The sequence below is a fragment of the Thunnus thynnus genome, chromosome 6, assembly GCF_963924715.1.
Source record: "Thunnus thynnus chromosome 6, fThuThy2.1, whole genome shotgun sequence".
Classification (NCBI taxonomy): Eukaryota; Metazoa; Chordata; class Actinopteri; order Scombriformes; family Scombridae; genus Thunnus; species Thunnus thynnus.
Genome location: NC_089522.1, coordinates 32941771 through 32961481, shown reverse-complemented (window position 1 = coordinate 32961481; position 19711 = coordinate 32941771). Strand labels below are relative to the sequence as shown.

At 42.6% G+C, this 19711-nt stretch overlaps 1 protein-coding gene across 3 annotated transcripts in view; it reads left to right on the top strand.

Annotated features, from left to right (window-relative positions):
* plxna3 (plexin A3) overlaps positions 1-19711 on the top strand; it is a 144127-nt gene that overhangs the window by 20151 nt on the left and 104265 nt on the right. For 2 of the 3 annotated variants that reach the window (XR_010928774.1, XM_067593451.1), the window contains exons 2-6: positions 5533-5983; positions 6069-6259; positions 7294-7841; positions 8188-8352; positions 13387-13569. Coding sequence is in view for 2 of the 3 variants with exons in the window: in XM_067593451.1 (XP_067449552.1) it covers positions 5658-5983; positions 6069-6259; positions 7294-7841; positions 8188-8352; positions 13387-13569 (1413 nt within the window). In the remaining variant the exon portion in view is untranslated. Of the gene's footprint in view, positions 1-1823; positions 1917-5532; positions 5984-6068; positions 6260-7293; positions 7842-8187; positions 8353-13386; positions 13570-19711 lie in introns of those variants that run through there. The other variant, XM_067593452.1, reaches the window with a different exon arrangement.

Here is a 19711-nt window from a genome sequence, read left to right as displayed (position 1 = left end):
TCCATCATCTCATCTTCTATGATTATGAATCAACACACAAATGTCAAAACTATTTTTGTGTAACATGGATAATGTTACAGCAGCCACTTGACATAATTAAAATACAAAAACAATGAGGTTTGTTAAAGAAACAAATGCAATTAAAGGCTAATTACAAAATATATAGAATAACAAAAGTATAACAGACTAGACATATAATATACTGTTAGCTGAGTATGAACTGTTCAGTGGTGTTAATGTGCTCCAGTACACTGTACATTAGTGGATGTCTGTAGTGAGGAGTGTGATGTGGAAACTTGAAGCCTGCAGAGCACAAACACTGAAAATAGACTTTACAGTGTCGGAGGAAACAATCTGGTGTCCAGCAGTTAATTTTATGAAATGTGAATATTTGATCATTCACACATTCAGGATTTTTAATGAGGGAAACTAATAACACTAATAACATATTTTCAGTCTCAGCAGAGCAGTTCTGTGTAAGACAGACGCCACTGATCACAGTTCATATCACAACCTCTGGACTTATGTATTGAAGTTTTTATAGTTCTTAAGTTTTTATTTTATAATGTAGCACATAGTCAAGAGGTTGTGATCTGTAGCACAACAAGCTAGCGAACCATGTTCCTGCACATGCTCAGTAGCGTCTGCCTTACACAGAACTACTCTCCGGAGACTGAAAACCTGATCGCTGTTATTAGTCTTTGGAGCCGTTTCTAAACAAACTAACATGACCAAAACTCTTCATAATGAAGGAACATGTCACCCAGTGCAGCGCTGTGACTCACTGATGTGTTTTTAATCGTTTCTGGACAACAACGGAGGGATAAGATATATCAGGCTTTGATACACACACAATACTTGTTAGTAGATCAGTTCGCTGTTGGTTTGGATCCAAACATGAAGATTTGTTGACAATAAATCACCAGACTGATCGTTTAACGTAAAAGTCGTCTGTCTGAATGACAAAAAGCTGTCACTTAAACAGAAAGATGAAGCCAGAAATGTCATCTCTGAGCTTCACAACGTCACCACCGAAAACCTCCAGAATCAAATGTTTTGCAGAGATACGAGGATGAATTTCAGTGCGACGCTTTCTGGTGTGACCAGAGCGTCTGGTTACAGGGTGATGGATGTTCCAGTGAAACCAGAGTCCAGTTAGAGAAACTCTATCTGTCTCCTCTGTCTACCCAGCTGTCTGCGCGCGCGCACACACGCACACACACGCACACACACACACACACACACACACACACTTTAGTCCATCTGTCGACCTCTCCTCTCTCTGGTTTCCCCCTCAGCTCAGCAGGCTAATTAACTAATGTGCTGATCTTTCACTGCCTCTTTGTGTTTCTGTGTGTGTGTGTGTTTGTGTTTTAGTGTGTGTGTGTGTGTGTGTGTGTGTGTGTGTGTGTGTGTGTGTCACAGGGTTAATTGTTGGACTCGGGCTTACTGTACCTCTCTGCCGCTTTAGTAAAACTTCATTATCCTTCTCCATTCAGAAAAACCCCCCCAGCTCCGTCCGTCAGTCTGACTCCCCGTGTGAGCCGGACACAGTAGAGTCTTCTTCTACTGTCTCATTAGAGGCAGTCAGTCGCGGCTGAGCTGATCCACATGACCGCCGCAGATATTCTCATCACTGTTGCTAATCGTCATCGCTGGTATGCGACTTGTGCCACGGTTGGTTTGACGTGTGAAGTGTTAATCTGAGCTCTGCGGAGGATTAATTTTTTTAGAGTTTCATTAAAGCCACGAGGGGGTTTCTAAGAGACACTAAGAGAGTTTCTTCTTCTGATCTATTAATGAAGCAAGCTGAGAGAGAGAGAAGCCCCGGTCCTCCTACTGAAGACGTGTTCCGTGAGCTGAATGTAATTTACACCTTGACGCCACAGTTAACAAGGCAGAGCAGCAGATTGTTTGTGAGTATTTAAATAACTTGTGAGTATTGGGAGTCGTATTTATCAAGCTTCTCAGAGCAGGAAATCTCTGAGTGACGCGCGGTTTCAACTTTTAGGACGAGGAGTAAAAAAAGCATCTTATCAACTTTTTTTAACTTAGGAAAATCTCTCCCGTTTCAGCTGATATACTGAGGAGCTGCAGAGGAGTCCTGACCTGCTGGGGAGGCTCCAGGAGACGGAGATGTTTTATCAGACTGTGATGAGAATGAACGTATTGACAGATCGTGTTTTACAAAAAAGGAAAAAAACAACGTCGTAACAGGCGACATGCAGCTTCGCAGCAGAGATGAATCAAACTGTGATCGTGTTTTTATGCAGATACTGAGCATGTGAGTGCGACTAAATACTAAAAAAACACTCCAGCTGGATCAGCTGATGAATCCTAACTTTCAGCAAACAGGTCAAATATTTTTATGAGGTCTTAAATCTTATTATTTATTTAGGCTACAGAGGCTCTTCACACGGTGCATTTAACAGGATTGTGTGACAGAAATGATAATTTTTTCTTCTGCCGCTTCTCATGTGTGAACATAAGTTAACAGGAGGTGAAGTTAAAGGTGGAGGAGAAGCGTCAAAGTGCACAGACTGCTGCTCGCACGTGTCTGTCCGACATGTGCAAGATGCTGCGATGTAACAGGAATTATAAAAGGATGTAGATGAACGGGACTGATTTCACACAGCTGAGTCACGTTAGGCTCACCTACTATTTTCATACATTTACATTTTTAGCCCATGTGAGTGTTTTTAGAGTCTTTAAAGGGTGAATGGTGTGTGTGTGTGTATATATATATATATATATATATATATATATATAGAAGAGAGCTACAACACGTCATCATAGTCTTTTCTTTGTGGCTCTGAATGTCATAAAACAGCGACGTCTCACTCTGTCCGAGGAGTCAGATGCTTCGTAAATCTCGTAAACTCGACTCTGAGAATTCTTAGACCTAAGTTAAATTTCAGGACGATTCCCACGAATTTATTCTCAGAGGTTTGATAAATACAGAAGCTAATCTCTGTTTATGTTTTCCCTCCATCCAGAACATTTGCTTCCCAGTTGAAAATATGATGAGACTTTAATTAAAAAAACTCTTATCTGGTTCTTAATATTATTGCTGTTACTCATTAAAAACAACAGCAGATAAAACTCATACTGGTAACAAATATCCATCTTAAAACAACAATTAGGAGCTCAAATAAACAGTGAAATATGTTTTTATTGCTGTAATCAGTCCTCTTCATACTGACCATTAGAGATTCAGTTTATCTAAAGCTAATGTGAAGCTTCAGCCGTCTGAGTTGGTTAAATACTTTAACCACATCATAAAACATTGTTATTGTTCAACAGTTTTATAAAACACAGACAGATGATGTCATCCTGTTGATAGAGACGACAGATTAGAAAACGCTGCTATGTGTCGTTCTGGAGTCACATGATCAAACCAGGAATCTGCTCGTTTCATTGGAGGACTTGTCGGTCTGTGCGGTGCATTCACAGGCATCAGTAAACAACAACACAAACAAAAAAACTCACTGGTTCAGACCAAAAGAAAGAAAACAGATTAATCCTGAAACTTTTCTTTTTTAAATCTTTTTTTTTGTCTATTAATGTGCTGATTACTTTTCTGATGAATCATTTAGTGATACACGAATACAGTGAACACATGAAAAATAATAAAACAAATAACACCAGAGAAGAAGAAGAAAAAGATGAATGTGCGGCTGACAGAAGAGGAACTTGAAGCTGCTTTGTTTCCCACCTTCAGTTTCTCATATTCTCTCATTGATTAATGTGTCCGAGCTGAAAACCAGCAGGATAATGATATGAAGCGCCGCTGGAGTCGAGGGTTCAGTTCCCCTCTGGGACGCTCCCACGCACAGCGGCGTGCATGTATGCAGCAGGTGTTTTAATGTAAATCCAGCAGAGAGAAAGGAACAGAAACGTCTCTCCTCCATTTTGTCGCATTCACAAGCGTGAAGCCCGGCACGTTTAAATTAAAACGACGCCTGGTTTCAGTGAGATTTTTCATTTTGTGTAAATTGCTCTCAGTTCGGAGTGTGTGTATGTGTGTGTGTGTGTGTGTGTGTGTGTGTAATCAGAGCTGTCAGTCAAACGTAAACAGAGTAGAAATGGCTGCCAGGATGTGAGTGAAGTTTCCCTCCAGCTCAGTGTTACTGGAGCTGCTGAAGCTTTATGAGAGAATCAGTGAGAAGACAGACGGAAACAGATCAATAACTCTATCTGCCTCCATAACACACACACACACACACACACACACACACACACTCTTCTAATCTCTACGCTCGCTGCTGTCAGGAGGAAACCCGACTATTTGTGTGTGTGTGTGAGAGCTTTTTGTAAATAATCCTGCAGGTTTTTAAAGCTGCTCATCAGCCTGCAGGTGAACTTGGCAAACAGATATGAGAGTTCAGAGTTTAGTCGCATCAATCTGAGCAAAAAAAAATATGAATTTCCTGGAAATAATCAGACTTTTTAGATGAACTTCCAGGAGTCAGGTGTATACAGAGTATCTACAGGTGATGAAGGTGTTGAATCTCTTTCCTGCTGTCAACAGTAACATTAGTTGTTTTTTCTTCTTCTCTGGATGTGTTTGCGGCTGTCGGGAGACGTTCTACATCTATAAACTTCTAATGAGGCCGGTGCCACGGTGGGTTGTGCTGCAGGAAGCTGTTTAATCTCATCTGCTCACCGTGGACAAGGAGGAGAGTTTAGAGAAAACTTTGGAGCTGCAGTGATTAGTCATAATTAATCAGGAACTATTTTGATATAATCATTTTTTTCAACTAAAAATGCCAAATATTTTCTGGTTCCAGCTTCTTTAATTTGACGATTTGCTGTTTTCTTTGTCATATATGACATTTAAATGAATATTTTAACATTTTAAGGTGTCAAACAAAACATGCAAATTGAAGACATCACCGTGACCATCGTTTCAGCTTTTTTGAATGACATCATCTCGTTGTCTCCTCTTCTTCTTCACTGGTTTAATGGCACCGACTGATGAACCAAATCCTAATATGGACAGAACATGAGTGGGTGGAAACGAGCGTTCACAACATTCTCTTGTGATAATTTTATGGAAATTTGGTTAAAATGTGAGCTACATTTGGGTGGGAATAGGAAACGGACAAACCCAGACTGTTGTCTAAAATATCGTTGTCTGCTGCAGCGTTAAATGGTTCATATCAGGCTGTTTGTGATTGTATGTTAAAAATGTTTCCTGCAAGACGAAACCCAGGTTTCAGTTGATCTGAGCGCCTAGTTTGCAAAGATTTCTTACTTTCCTGACGAGCTGACGTTAGCGCGTGTCCATAAACGTGGTTCCATTCTGTAGTCTTGGTTGCTAAGGTGGTTGCTAAGGCGGTTGCTAAGGTGTTTCCACGTGTTGTTCACGTTGTTCACTCAGCTACAAGTTGCTCTTGGGAGAACAGGACAGTGAATGTGTGTCTGTCCACATACTTTTGGCCATGAAGTTTATATAAAATGTATTTCTTGAAATGTCCCTCGCTGTCTCCCGTAGTTAACCGTTTCCTGTCTCTCTCTCTCTCTCTGCAGTCATGCCCCGTTGAAGCTCACTCTTCATCAGACCTGCAGCAGCTCTTCTCTCCTCCTCCTCCCCTCCTCTCCTCCTCTATCCCTCCATCCTCTCCTCCTCCTCCTCCTCCTCCTCTCTGTTCACCATGCCCTCCTCCTCCTCCTCTTCCTCTCCTCTCCTCCTCCTCTTCCTCCTCCTCTCCCTCCTCCTCCTCTCCTCCCCTCTCCTCTCCGCTCCGGCGGCTCCTCCTCCCCTGTCGGTGGCGTCCGGCAGGGCGGTGTACCGGGCGTTCGACACCTCCCTCACCCACCTGACCGTCCACCGGAGGACGGGCGAGGTCTTCGTCGGCGCCGTCAACCGAGTGCTGAAGCTGTCGGCCAATCTGACGGAGCTGAGGAGTCACATGACCGGACCAGTGGAGGACAACGCCAAGTGTTACCCTCCGCCCAGCGTCCGAGCCTGCGCCCACCGGTCCGTCTCACTGCTACACCTGTCTCACCTCTTCACCTGTTTCACTCTACCTGTCTAACTGCTCACCTGTCTGTCTCTCCCTCAGACTGGAGTCATCAGATAACGTGAATAAGCTCTTACTGGTGGATTATACTGGGAACAGACTGGTGGCGTGCGGCTCCATTTGGCAGGGCGTCTGTCAGTTTCTCAGACTGGAGGATCTCTTCAAACTGGGAGAGCCGCATCACCGCAAGGAGCACTACCTGTCTGGAGCCAGAGAGGCTGATGGGATGGCAGGTACGCTGGGCAGGAAGGGGGCGGGGTCAGATACACCTGGAGGAAGAAAATAACACTTGATAGAACGTTTAAAAGCTCCAAACCAGCAGTAAACCCGCCGCCATCTTCTCTACAAGCCTCCGTTGTCTTTGAGTCAGATTTGATTTATTGTCAAACTTTTGCTAATTTTCCTGCCAAAAAGCAGAAAACAAAGCTCTCCGTGTTTCCTTCAGGCTTTTGGCTCTTGACAAGCCTGAGAAGCATTTTCAACCTGCAGGTGTCAATCATGTGTCCACGTGTCAAAATATTTAGCAGGTTTTTATTCCAAATCAGCTGCAGTAGATTTTTAGTTTAGAACAAAAACCTGACGACTGTCGGGACAAAACGGCAGAATGATTGACAATCAGACTTGGTTTTTTTTTTTTACAGCTTGTTGAATGAAGCGTCACACTGGAAGGATTCTCTGCTCAGATGTTTGATTTTTATAAAAAGCTGCCACGTTTGTCGTAAAACCCTCATTAAACTAATGATGTTGGTTTGTTCGGGTGAAGTTATTACAGTTTCTTCTTCTCCTTCCTTCGGTTAGATGTCGTTCTTCTTCTCTGTTTGAAGGAGGAAAGTTTCTCTGAGCTCAGTGAAAATCAGACTTTAAGGGGCGGGACTATGAGCAGGATTTGTGACATCACAACTAGTTTGGAGCCAATCGTGTTCCAGTATTCAACTTACACAAGTGTGATGTGGAAACTTGAAGCCTGAGAGTGAACTTTATAGTGAAGAAATGAAGAATATTTATATCAGTGGTTCTTTAATTCTTAATGAGGGAGGAAGAGGAGGAGCAGATGTAATTTTAAGGATTTTAAAGTGGTATTTATGTGTTTTTTAGTGAATAAATCATATCAGACACACATTATTGTTCCAAGCAGAATATTTTTCCATGTCAAGAGGAAGAGGAGGAAAACTACCCTGATGGGCGGGGCATGGCGTGAAAAATCAGTTTCCAGGAAGTGGACAGTTGAAATAAATGTATGTGTCTTCCTCTTCCTCTTCCTCTCCAGGTGTGGTTGTTGGTGAGGACGACTGGACGGCCGACCCTAAGAGGAAGAAGCCCGTGAAGGGCGGCAGCCGGCTGTTCATCGGCGCCGCCATCGACGGGAAGTCAGAGTATTTCCCCACGCTGTCCAGCAGGAAGCTGGTGGCGGACGAGGAGAGCGTCAACATGTTCTCGCTGGTCTACCAGGACGAGTTCGTCTCCTCGCAGATCAAGATCCCGTCAGACACGCTGTCGCTCTACCCGGCCTTCGACATCTACTACGTCTACGGCTTCTCCAGCCGCACCTACGTCTACTTCCTGACGCTGCAGCTGGACACGCAGCTGACGCAGATGGACGCCGGCAGCGAGAAGTTCTTCACCTCCAAGATCGTGAGGATGTGCTCCAACGACACCGAGTTCTACTCGTACGTGGAGTTTCCTCTCGGCTGCACCAAGGACGGCGTGGAGTACCGACTGGTCCAGGCCGCCTACAAACAGAAACCAGGGCGGCGGCTGGCGCAGGCGCTCGGCCTGTCGGAGGACGACGACGTCCTGTTTGTCGTCTTCTCACAGGTAGAAACTGTCTGTTTATTTAAATGTCTTTCATCTTTCTTTCTTTCTCTGTAACTGTCTGTTTCTTTTGTTTTCTCACTTTCTTTGTTAGTTTATTTATGTGTTTTGTTTCTTTTATGTTTCTTTATTTTTCTCCTTCTGTCTTCTTCTCTCTGTAATCATCAGTTTCTTTGTTATTGCTTTACTTTATTCATTGAATGTTTAATATTTTATCCTCTTTAAATCTTTGTTTTCTTTTGTTATTCCTCCTCCTCACATGTCAGGACTCATAAGTCTCACTGAGTGACGGACTCGTTCAGACGTCAGACGCTGTGTTATAACATCATTTGTTTGTGTTTGTTTTCAGGGTCAGAAGAATCGCTCCAACCCGCCCAGAGAGACGGTTCTGTGTCTGTTCACCCTCCACGACATCAACCTGGCCATGAGAGAGAGGATCCGCTCCTGTTACCGCGGGGAGGGTCGACTCTCGTTACCGTGGTTACTCAACAAGGAGCTGCCCTGCATCCACACGGTGAGTTACGTCACGAGCGTCCCGCGAGCAGTTTTCACAACATTCTTGCTTTATAAAGACGTGCGGCCGTCGTGTTTCCACCAAGTTGCAGATTTTTTTTTAGTCTTTGACTGTCAGGAAGGAAAATGATCTGAGATATTGAGAATTAAGTCATAATATTATAAGAAAAACTTGTGATATGTTGAATAAAGTTGTAATATTTCTAGAAAAAAAAGTCTTAACATTTCAAGAAAAAAGTTGTAATATTTGGGGAAAAAAATCAAGAAAAAAGTGTGAAAGAATATTTGAGAAACTGGCAGGAAGAAACTGACACGCCAGTTAATAATAAATGAAAAGCAGCAACATAAAGAAAGAGACGGAGTGAAATCTCTCTTTGTTTCTGCGGCTCTGTGTGGGTTCTGTTTATCATTTAGCCAGAGGCTGCCTTCAGGCTGCAGCACACACACACACACAAACACACACACAAACACACACACACACACACACGCACACACACACGCACACACACACACACACACACACACACACACACACACACACACACACACACACACACACACACACACACACACACATCTGTCTGTCTGTATTTGTAAGGACCCTCGTTGACATAAAGCGTTCCCTCGCCCCGTCACCATCACAACTAAACCTCACACTAAACTTAAAACCAACCTTAAACCAAATCTTAACCTTCAAACAACCTTTAAATGTAGTGAAGACTGGAGAATGTCCTCAGAAAGATGGTTTAAACTCACACAAACTAACAGCTCTGCAAAGAAAATCACTTTCTTTTTCCTCAAAGTATAAATATAATGTGTTTGCATGAATGAATAAAAGATCGTTTAGAAGATAATTTAGCAAAAAGCAGCGGAAACGTTAAAAAAACAGAAAAAAAATGACAGAAAGCTCCGTCTGCGTCTGTCTGCAGTGAGGTTATTTCAGGTCGGGGGGTAGATGATGTTCTTATTCATGGCGGTAATGGCCTGCAGTGGTAACCATGGCAACGGAGGGAAACCCGCCAGGAGATGAATTTGGGGCCGAGCTTGGATTTGGGAACGGGATGCAAGGAGTGGGGGGGGGGGGGGGGGATGGGGGGGGGGTTCAAATCAACCAACCTAACTAACCAATCACAGCCAATCAGCCACACACTGATGAAAGTGATGAAATATAGGCTAATGACCCGTGCTACTGTAGTGTGTGTGTGTGTGTGTGTGTGTGTGTGTGTGTGTGTGAGAAAGGGAGGGGGCGGGGCTAATGTCCAGGCTCTGACCTCCTTCTTTTATTATAAACAGCAGGGTGTGTGTGTGTGTGTGTGTGTGTGTGTGTGTGTGTGTGTGTTCATGCATGTTAGGATGGAATATGACAATGTCCACGTCCTTGTTTGTAAGTGTTTGAATATCTGTGTGTGTGTTTCTGTCTTGTTTTTCATTAAGTTTCACCTGCAGGCCGCCTGTCTGCACAATCTGTCCTGTGTGTGTGTGTGTGTGTGTGTGTATGTGTGTGTTTGTGTGTGTGTGTGTGTGTGTGTGTGTGTGTGTGTGTGTGTTTTGCACCTTCAGGACTTTACCTCACAGTTAAAGGTGGAGTCAGTCATTCTGGAAAAAGATTGTTTATGTCTTGAACTAAACGCCCAAACAAATACATCCTCTCTCTTCATGCTCCTTCAGAAGCTCCGCCCCCCCAAATTCATGGACGCGCATTACCATGGCAACGACCAAAAGAGAAATATGGCGGAATCCAGAGCGGTGCGTCAGCTGTAGATTCATTTCTGTTCTGTAGTTATACGGTTAAAAAGTTCAACATATGCAGCAGGATATTTGTGTGATTTAAACAGATTACGCTTCACTAAACGTGACAGAAACCGACTCGGAGCGTAAAACAACATGTGGGGGGTCTGTGTGAGACTGTCTGGGATTCAATGTTGATTGATACGTTTAATAAAACTGGTGCAGTGTCTGTTCAGAACAGGACGATTTCTCTACCTAGAGAGAACGGTGTCCTTCCCCTCAACACCTCACATGCAGACTGTCAGTAGACGCTACAATTTACCGACGCTCCCTAAACACCTCACATGCAGACTCAGTAGACGCTACAGTTTACCGACGCTCCCTAAACACCTCACATGCAGACTCAGTAGACGCTACAGTTTACCGATACTCCCTAAACGCCTCACATGCAGACTGTCAGTAGACACTACAGTTTACCGATGCTCCATAAACGCCTCACATGCAGACTGTTGGTAGACGCTACAATTTACCGATGCTCCCTAAACACCTCACATGCAGACTGTCAGTAGACGCTACAATTTACCGATGCTCCATAAACGCCTCACATGCAGACTATCAGTAGACGCTACAATTTACCGACGCTCCCTAAACACCTCACATGCAGACTGTTGGTAGACGCTACAATTTACCGATGCTCCATAAACGCCTCACATGCAGACTGTTGGTAGACGCTACAATTTACCGATGCTCCTTAAACGCCTCACATGCAGACTGTCAGTAGACGCTACAATTTACCGTTGCTCCATAAACGCCTCACATGTAGACTGTCAGTAGACGCTACAATTTACCAATGCTCCTTAAACGCCTCACATGCAGTATATCTGTAGACTACAGTTTTGAGTTGAGCTGAAGTCGATCGGATGAACTGTAGCGTCTGAGACGTCCTGCACTATGTGGGTCGCCATGGTAGATTTCTGCTCATTGACTCCGCGGGCAGAAGAAGCAAATCAATGTTATTTATGAGGTGATTTTTTAAATATATTTCTCGAGAACCGCTCATCCAAACAACTTTACACATGAACACTGCACTTCCTCTTTCCCCCAGACATCCACCTGCCAGGTATGAAGTAGATCAGATGAACGGTTCTCCAGATATGTGAAGGACAAACTTACAGACAGATTCTTTGCTTTATACAGAGACATGAAAGCGTTTCTGCTCCGTGAGAAAACACTTCCTATGTGAATGAATGAGGCCACAGCGCCTCTCTCTCTCCAGTTCACCAGCCCTCCCACCAGTCACTGGGAGAACTGGAGACGGGAGACTGTCACGTCTTAACACAGACGGCTGCTCTGATGACTTCCCCCCGGTCCTGTGTACGAGGAGTTTCTTTTCATATGAATAAATGAAAGTGTTAGCAGTAATATTCCTCCGTACGTGCTTTGTGTAAGTAGAAGATACATGTTTTGTGAGATAGTGGTGTCTCTGTGGGACGGGCCAGATGTTTCACATGACACAGAAATAAAAATAAAAACTAAACTATGATAAGGAAAAGAAGTTCAGCTTCAAAAACCGGGAACATATTGTGTAACAGAAAAAAGGGAAAAAAGAAAAATGGAAACCACATATATACTAAATAAAGTGATTCTGAAAGCTAAACTGATCTTGAGTCCTCTGAAGTTCAGTAAAACCTTTCAGTGTGAGTCAGAGTTAGTTTCCCGCTAATGACAGGGTGTAAGCTAACCTCTGTGTGTGTGTGTGTGTGTGTGTGTGTGTGTGTGTGTGTGTGTGTGTGTATAGACCCTGTAATAACCCTGCTCCTCCCTGCTGTGTTCACCCTCATCTATACACAGTAACATACAGAAATATGCAGCTACCCCTCACTGCAGGCTGGAGGTCGGGTGGGGTTTTCTGTACGTTTAAACATCTGTATAGTTGCTGCCTCCACAAACGTATTTCCTTCATTCTGGATCCACATTTCAGTTTTTATCTTTGAAGGACCAGTTTGTAGGATTTAGTGACGTCAAGTGGTGATGAATACCAACTGAACACCCCCCCCCCCCCCGGGGGCGTGTAGGAGAAACTACGGTAGCTGCGAAACTCACAAAAACGAGACTAAAAACTAGAGTCAGTATTTGATTTGTCCATTCTGGGCCGTCAGAATGGGACTCCGGCAGTCACTCTCAAACACCCTAACCCCTAACCCCTAACCCACCGATCCATGGCTTCATCTTAAATCATCCGGACCACTGCAATAGTCGTGTTCGGGGTTCCCAGTAAAACCCTGGACAAGCTCCAATATGTCCAGAACTCAGCTGCCGGGGTTCTTACCCCCACCGAACCCTGGCAGCACATCACCCCCCACTCTCATTCACCTACACTGGCTCTCCTACAAACTCCTCCTCCTCACCTACAAATCCCTCCACTCCCTGCCCCCCCCCCCCCCCTCCCCCACCTCCACCAACACACACCTTCCTGAAGCCTGCGGTCCTCGGGACTCGGGTTCGCTCTCTGTCCTCCGCACCAGCCGACGCAATTTCGGAGACAGAGCTCTCAGCGTGGCAGCCCCCAAGCGTCCCTGGGTGTTTTGAAAGGCGCTATATAAATCTAATTTATTATTATTATTATTATTATTATAACAAAACGTACAACTTAATATCTTGTCTGAAACTTTTTAAAATATATTTTAGCTGCGTAAAATCTGTCAATAAGGCCATCTGCTCGTTCAGATGACATCACTGCCGGAAAGTTTAACAAACGTAAAACCTTCATGAATTAAAATATAATAATAATAGTCCAGGTGATGTGTTCACTTCTTCATAAAAGCATCAAACTTGGCACACTTGTACAGTTTTGGGGCCCTGAACATTTTCAGAAATGGTGGCCATGGCGACCAACTTACTTTCCACCGCCATAAGCTAATTATGTATATTGCATCATATCTCCTGAACCAAACATGATAAGACAGAAGAAGTGACGTCTTCCCATGTTTTGATGGATTACAATGATACCATGTACAACATCATAAACTGTTCAGGTTAATAGTTAACGGTGCATTCATTGATGCTGTGAGAAGGAAATCACAGTATACCTAGGCTAGACTTTATAATATGGTGTCTGTTACATGCATGTTGTGTAAAGTTTTAAAAGCTTGAATGTCCAAGATATGACCAGTAACCACAGTATCTGACCTTTAATCCATTTAAACTGTGTTCCAGTATGTTTTTTTTGGCATCTGCTGCAGTCTCGCTGCTGAATTAAAGGGCCAGTCCTCTTTTATTCATCTGTTCTTCCTTCCGTCTTCTGCAGCCGAAGCAGATCGGAGACGATTTCTGCGGCCTGGTGTTGAACCAGCCGCTGGGAGGCCTGCGGGTGATCGAGGGAAACCCGCTGTACGAGGACCGGACGGAGGGCATGGGAGCCGTGGCCGCCTACACCTACGGAGAACACACCGTGGTGTTCGTGGGAACCCGGAGCGGACAGCTGAAGAAGGTAGGAGGAAGAAAAGATGGATGGATGAGATTAAGTTTGATTTGTTGATGCTGCTGCTGCAGGTTTTGTGTGATTCTGAGTTGTTTTACATGTGAGAGAAAGAGAGAGAGAGAGAGAGAGAGAGAGAGAGAGAGTGAGAGAGTGAGAGAGAGAGAGAGAGAGAGAGAAAAGAGTGTTTGAGAGCCGCCGCTGCTTCTTCCTCTGCTCGGAGAAAATGGCTGCATGAATGTTTTAAAATCGCTTTTGGGTCTTTGACTGATTTCTAGTGCTTCTATTTTGAGGAGGAGAGACGGGAGAGAAAATTGCCTGATTCATGTTTAAAATCACTGGAGGCTCATGTAGTTCTTTTAGTTTTGGAAGAAAAGGAAGAAAGAGATTGTCTGTTTCTCATCTTCACCTTCCAGGTTGTACTTATGATTTACTTTCTTTTTGTTATCATCACTTTTTGGCACTTTTTGGCCGCTGCTCATTCAACTTTCTGGGAACCGCCGCTACACATGAAGGATAGTTAAACCAAGATTAGAGACGACCTGATTATAAGGCATCAGTATCGGCTGAAATAAAGCTCTTCTCTTTTCCTCTCCTGCTTCTTACAGCAGCCGAGTCTCCACAGAGCAGATCAGAGTAGAAAAGCTTCAGCCGTGTTTCACTTTCAGCTTCACTTAAAATGACAAACGTGTCATCAGCTCATTAACCTTCATAACTCGATGATAAATTGAAACTGTCGTCGTCGTTTGTGCGTCAACTAAAGATCATCTGTGAGGGAAGAAGCTTCACTCTGTAACACATCTGAACAATCAGAGTGTTTCCAACAGAGACGTCTTCTCTCTAGATCACAATATGTCATTTCAGCCGCTAGGGGTCTAAAAAAAAAACAATAACAAAAGACGGAGTGTGATGACGGTGTGAAGTAGCAAGGGATCATGGGAGTTGTTGTCTTCCTCGTTAAATAACCAGCTTTACCGGGATAGGATTACTCCAGTGTTCATCATTCAGGATGTTTTTACCCGCAGAGGTCTCCTCCTCTCCAGAACAAACAGACCCGGAGATTACAGGTAAAAACACTGAATAAAACTGATTCACCTAAAAAAAATCAATGTTTCTCCGACAATGTTTGGTGACCACCGGACGTCCGTTATGGGCCGTTAGCCGAGCTGCTGCTAACACTTGTTCGGTTTATTTCTACTATAACGGTCGGTCGGTTTCTCCCGCGAGCTGAATTATCCGCAGAGGTCTCCTCCTCTCCAAAAACAAACGTACACGCAGATTAAAATCGTTAAAAATACTAATTAAAGCTGTTTCGTCTAAAAAATCAATATTTCTCCGACAATGTTTGGTGACCACCGGACTTCCTGGAGGGGCTGTTAGCCGAGCTGCTGCTAACGTTTGTCCAGTTTATTTCTCTGATAACTTAAGATCCAGACGTCCAATGACTAAAATCCTTCTTCCGGCTAAAAGATATAGTTAAAAACCACCTAAATTAATCATGAAAATTTGGCTTAAAACTGAATAAAAGTCCATTTATAACAGTTTCTGTGGAACAACCACAACGCCGATGTATTATCTTGTATGTGTGTAAGTTACTCTTTGGTAGACGCCATTGTAGCGGACAAACACAGCGCCGCCGTATGCATCTTGTACGTGTTTACTCTTTGGTAGAGGAGGTATGACGCCATTGACAGGCGACCAAATGAAACGGTCCGTTACTTTGATTAAATGACAGATTTCTCTGGGTTTGAAAATTGTTGGAAACATTTGGGATAAACAAAATATATAACATAGTTGTTTTTAGACATTTTAATGTGGAATAATTACATATTATACCTTTAGCAAAGGTCCGGAAGATCATAATGTTTAACTATTTAATGAGATGTATATTTAAGTCGCCTCGTAGTTGCATCAACATCTGCATGTAATCAATACCTGACTGTCAATCAAATGAACTCAATTCAAGAACTGTTTGACGATATTTATATATGTACGACCGCTGATATGTTTAATGTAATAATAATAATCTCATCTACTAAATAAAATAAGAGAAAATAAATAAAATGTTCAAATAAAGTGCTTAACTTCAGAAAAATCAAATAAATTTCCCCTTTTCTGTTTCACATCTTGACTTTCACCGTCTGCTGTAAAGACTCCAGTTAAAACAGAAGCGTCCCGTCAGTGGCTGCAGGTCTGGGGGGTCTGGGGGGTCTGTATGGGACGGCTTCTGGGTCCAGACCTGAACCGCTTCATGTCAGTTTCATTCATATCAGATCAATAACTGAAGACTGGACATGAAGCTCTTTATGCATGTTTGTGTACATAAAGTCAAAGACGCCTTCAGCAGTGACTCCATGAAAATAGTAATAATAACCGCCATCATAAATAATCATAATAACCAGGTTTCTGATAAATAATTCATTTCTTTTACATTTTTCCGCTTTCTTATAAAAAGTGAAACCTGTATGAGCTCAGTCTGCTGCCCGCGGCTCTGCTGCTGCTGTTATTATTGTTATCTGTGAGCTGAAAATAAGCCCAACGTTGTTTTGATTTCATAACACAGCAAACACAATCTGCTCGTGTTCGGGGTTCATATTCAGCAGCAGGACAGATCCAACAGCAGGGAGAAGGGATGCAGGATTAAAGGACCTGAAGCAGTAACAGACGGAGCCGTAAAGCGTCGGTTCATCTCACAGAAAGCTGCAGAGACACTCAGACTGTCAGAAAAAAATGTCCCACTTAGCAGCACAAAATGTCTGTTTTCTGTCTCTCCGCCGAAGCTCCGCAGGCGGGTGAAGCCTCGCCGCCGCTTCGCTCGCAGGAGCGTCTCTCCCGTCCTCTCTGGAGGATTTGAAGACTTCAGTGAGTCGGAGCTGCAGACAGCTTCCCTCCTCTGTTTGGATAAAACAACCTCAAAACAAATGATCGGCCTGCGAGACGACCGAGAGGAGCTGCAAGATTAATGAGACACAGTTTCAGTCTGGAATCAATCTGAAGGATCCTGATCAGAGACTCTGATTTATTTGTTTTAGAAACATTTGACAGCTGAACTGTTGTGTGTGTCCAAAGCTTCGGTCCACCAGATTCTCAGTTTCTTTTCATGACAACCAAACAAAAAGAAAAAGAATCTTATTTGAATGTTTTTGTGAGAGATCAGAATGATCATCAGGCTGCGTCTGACAGGACGTTCATATGTTTATAGAACTAGTTGATCAACATCAACAGACGTTACAGTTCCTCAGATCGTTCATTGATTTCAACTTCTGTATTCACGTTAAATCAACAAGAAGCTTCAAACTCTTTAGATGATGATAGTTTCACTGTTTCTGCAACATTAAAGGGTTAATTCACAACATCTCTATACGTCTGTCTGGCAGATGTTCACCTGATGTGACCTCATAGAAACTTCACATCAGCTTTTAAATGACTGTGTGGACACACTGTGGATTTTATCCTCCATCACTAACATTGAAAACACATTTGAAGGATCTTTTAATATCCAGTATGAACAGGAGGAATGATTACATTACTGTTACTATGGAAACCTGACTGCTGGTTTAAGACGCATCTGAAAAACTGAATTTAATTTAAAAACACAAACAAACTGTTTGGTTACTAAAAGTTCATCCAAACCTTCCAACCAATGAGAATCCAGAGTTTGTAGCAGCCGTGTAATAAAACTGATGATTTTGTGTCGAGCTGTAATGATTCATCAGTCGTTAACTGTTTTGATAATCAAATGATTGTTTGTTATATTTTCAGCAAAAAGTCAAATATTTGCTGATTCAGATCCAGACAATTTTATTTATCACAGAACTGAAGTTCAGTTTCACAGTTTACCCCGTTCATATCAAATAAACTAAATAAACTAAAATAAAATAAAATAAATAAAATAAAGTAAAATAAAATAAAATACAGTTCAGTCAAGCAGCAGCTTTCAGCTCCTCAGATGTGATTATTTGAAGATACGATTTTAAACTGAATATGTCTTTTGGACTATTTTCAGGTGTCTGAATAAATATACATAGAATAAGAAGCTAAAATATAATAAAATGTATAATATAATATGTAATAAAATATAATATTATAAAATATAGTCACAAGTGTCACTGATCAGACTCTCAGCAGAAACAAACATTCAGATGTTTGTTTATTTAATTAACAAAAAGCAAAACTCTTGATTTTCTTTAAAATAATGAATTTAGTTCATCATGATGCTGAAGCTCTGATGAGGTTCATGAATCTACTTTCAGAAACATTTGATGTCGTTTTTGACCTTCAGTGAAGTTTCTCATCACTACAGTTGTTACTATTTTGATAAAAACTGATTGTTTTGTATAAATGAAACGTTCTTAATAACTGAAGATCATTTTAGTCTGAAGATGATTCGGACTAAACGTCGGGACGATCGACGCAGCAGCTTCTGATGAAAAATCACAAAATTTGACATTTTTAGAGCAGAATTGAAGCAAAGATGCAGATGAATTAAAACGATGGAAGAATTTTGACTTCCAGACGTTTTTGAGATAATTGCAAAAGCGTAAACTAGATTGTTACATCACCACCTAGAGGTCAGTGAGTGTCATCACCTGAGTCGTGGCTGGAAATTATAACCCACCTGCTGATCGTGGTGACTTCTGGTGTCACAGTTTTTGCAGCACGAAGAAGGTGTGTGATATATCTACAAGAATGAAGGTGAAAGCAAAGGTTTCTTTCATATTTTATAGTTGTAGTTAACAGTTTAATTATATTAAACATCAGGTTTTTCCAGCCTGATGTTTTTAAATGATTTTAAATCCTTCGTCCTCACTGAAGGAATCTGTTTGGTGGAGTAAATGTGGAACTTGGACACAGATCATCCTCCTCACTCATCATCATTAATCTACATCATCATCAGTCCTTAAAATGAAAAGACGCGTTTAAAAGCCTTCCTCGTCCTTCCACCATCTGACCACCGATCATCTCCATTTTCCAGCCTCTGAACGATGAATTTTAATTGCCTGGAAAGACTAAAAATGGACGTCGGGGTGATTGTGAGTGAATCCTCTCCGCGTTCACCTCGCTCACCTCTCCTCCCACACAGCTGCCGCTTTAATATTCATTCACACGGGGAGATACTCCTCTGGAAGCCGACCTCAGATGGAGCGGGGAGGAATAGCCGGAGGTGTAGTCTGTGTAGTGAACAGATTGGTGGAAAATGTTGGGTTCTGGTTTTAGATGTTGGGCCCCTGCGTGACTCGGAGTTGGCGGAGAACTCTTGTGTTCTATCTTTAGTGAAGCATCCTCCTCTGCTCTCTGCGCCGCCGCGCTCCACACATCCATCTCCACCGAGGTAACGGCCAACCAGACGAGGGATCCAAACGGCCTCGGGGCTCCGCTGAAAAAACCACTTCAGTCTGAAGAGCAGCACCAAATCCTGACGGGGGGGATGGAGTCTAAACCGGATCCAGAACAAGATTAAAGACTGAAACCAGCGGAGCAGAAGTGTCATTTTAATGTCAGTCAGTCCACTTTTATTCAGACTGAAATATCTCAACAGCTACTGGATGCTTTTCTATGAAATGTCCCTCAGAGGATGAAACCTACTGACTGTAGTGACACCATGACGTTTACGGTTCAGATGATTAGTTGATTAATCGATTAGTCGATCGACAGAAAATGGTCAATCTTTAAGAAAAAAATCCCCAAATTCTCAGTTAAACTTGAACACAGACGTGAAACATATTTTTAGATTCAGTGTGATATAAATATCTGATGTATTTATGAATTAATATTCATAAATATGCTTAGAAGAGGCTTTAAAACTCACCTGATCGTTACATTTTGATTTATTTATATTACATTTTTCTGAGCTGACATCTCGTCCAGAAGTTTAACTGAACCTGGAGAGAAGACAACAAATCTTCATGTTTGGATCCAAACCAACAATGAACTGATCTGTTAACAAGTGTTGTGTTTGTATCAAAGCTGATATATCTGATTAAAAACACGTCAGTGAGTCACAGCGCTGCACTGAGTCACATGTTCCGTTAGTTTGTTTAGAAACGGCTCCAAAGACTAATAACAGCATCAGGTTTTCAGTCTCAGGAGAGTAGTTCTGTGTACGGCAGACGCTACTGAGCATGTGCAGGAACATGGTTCACCAGCTTGTTGT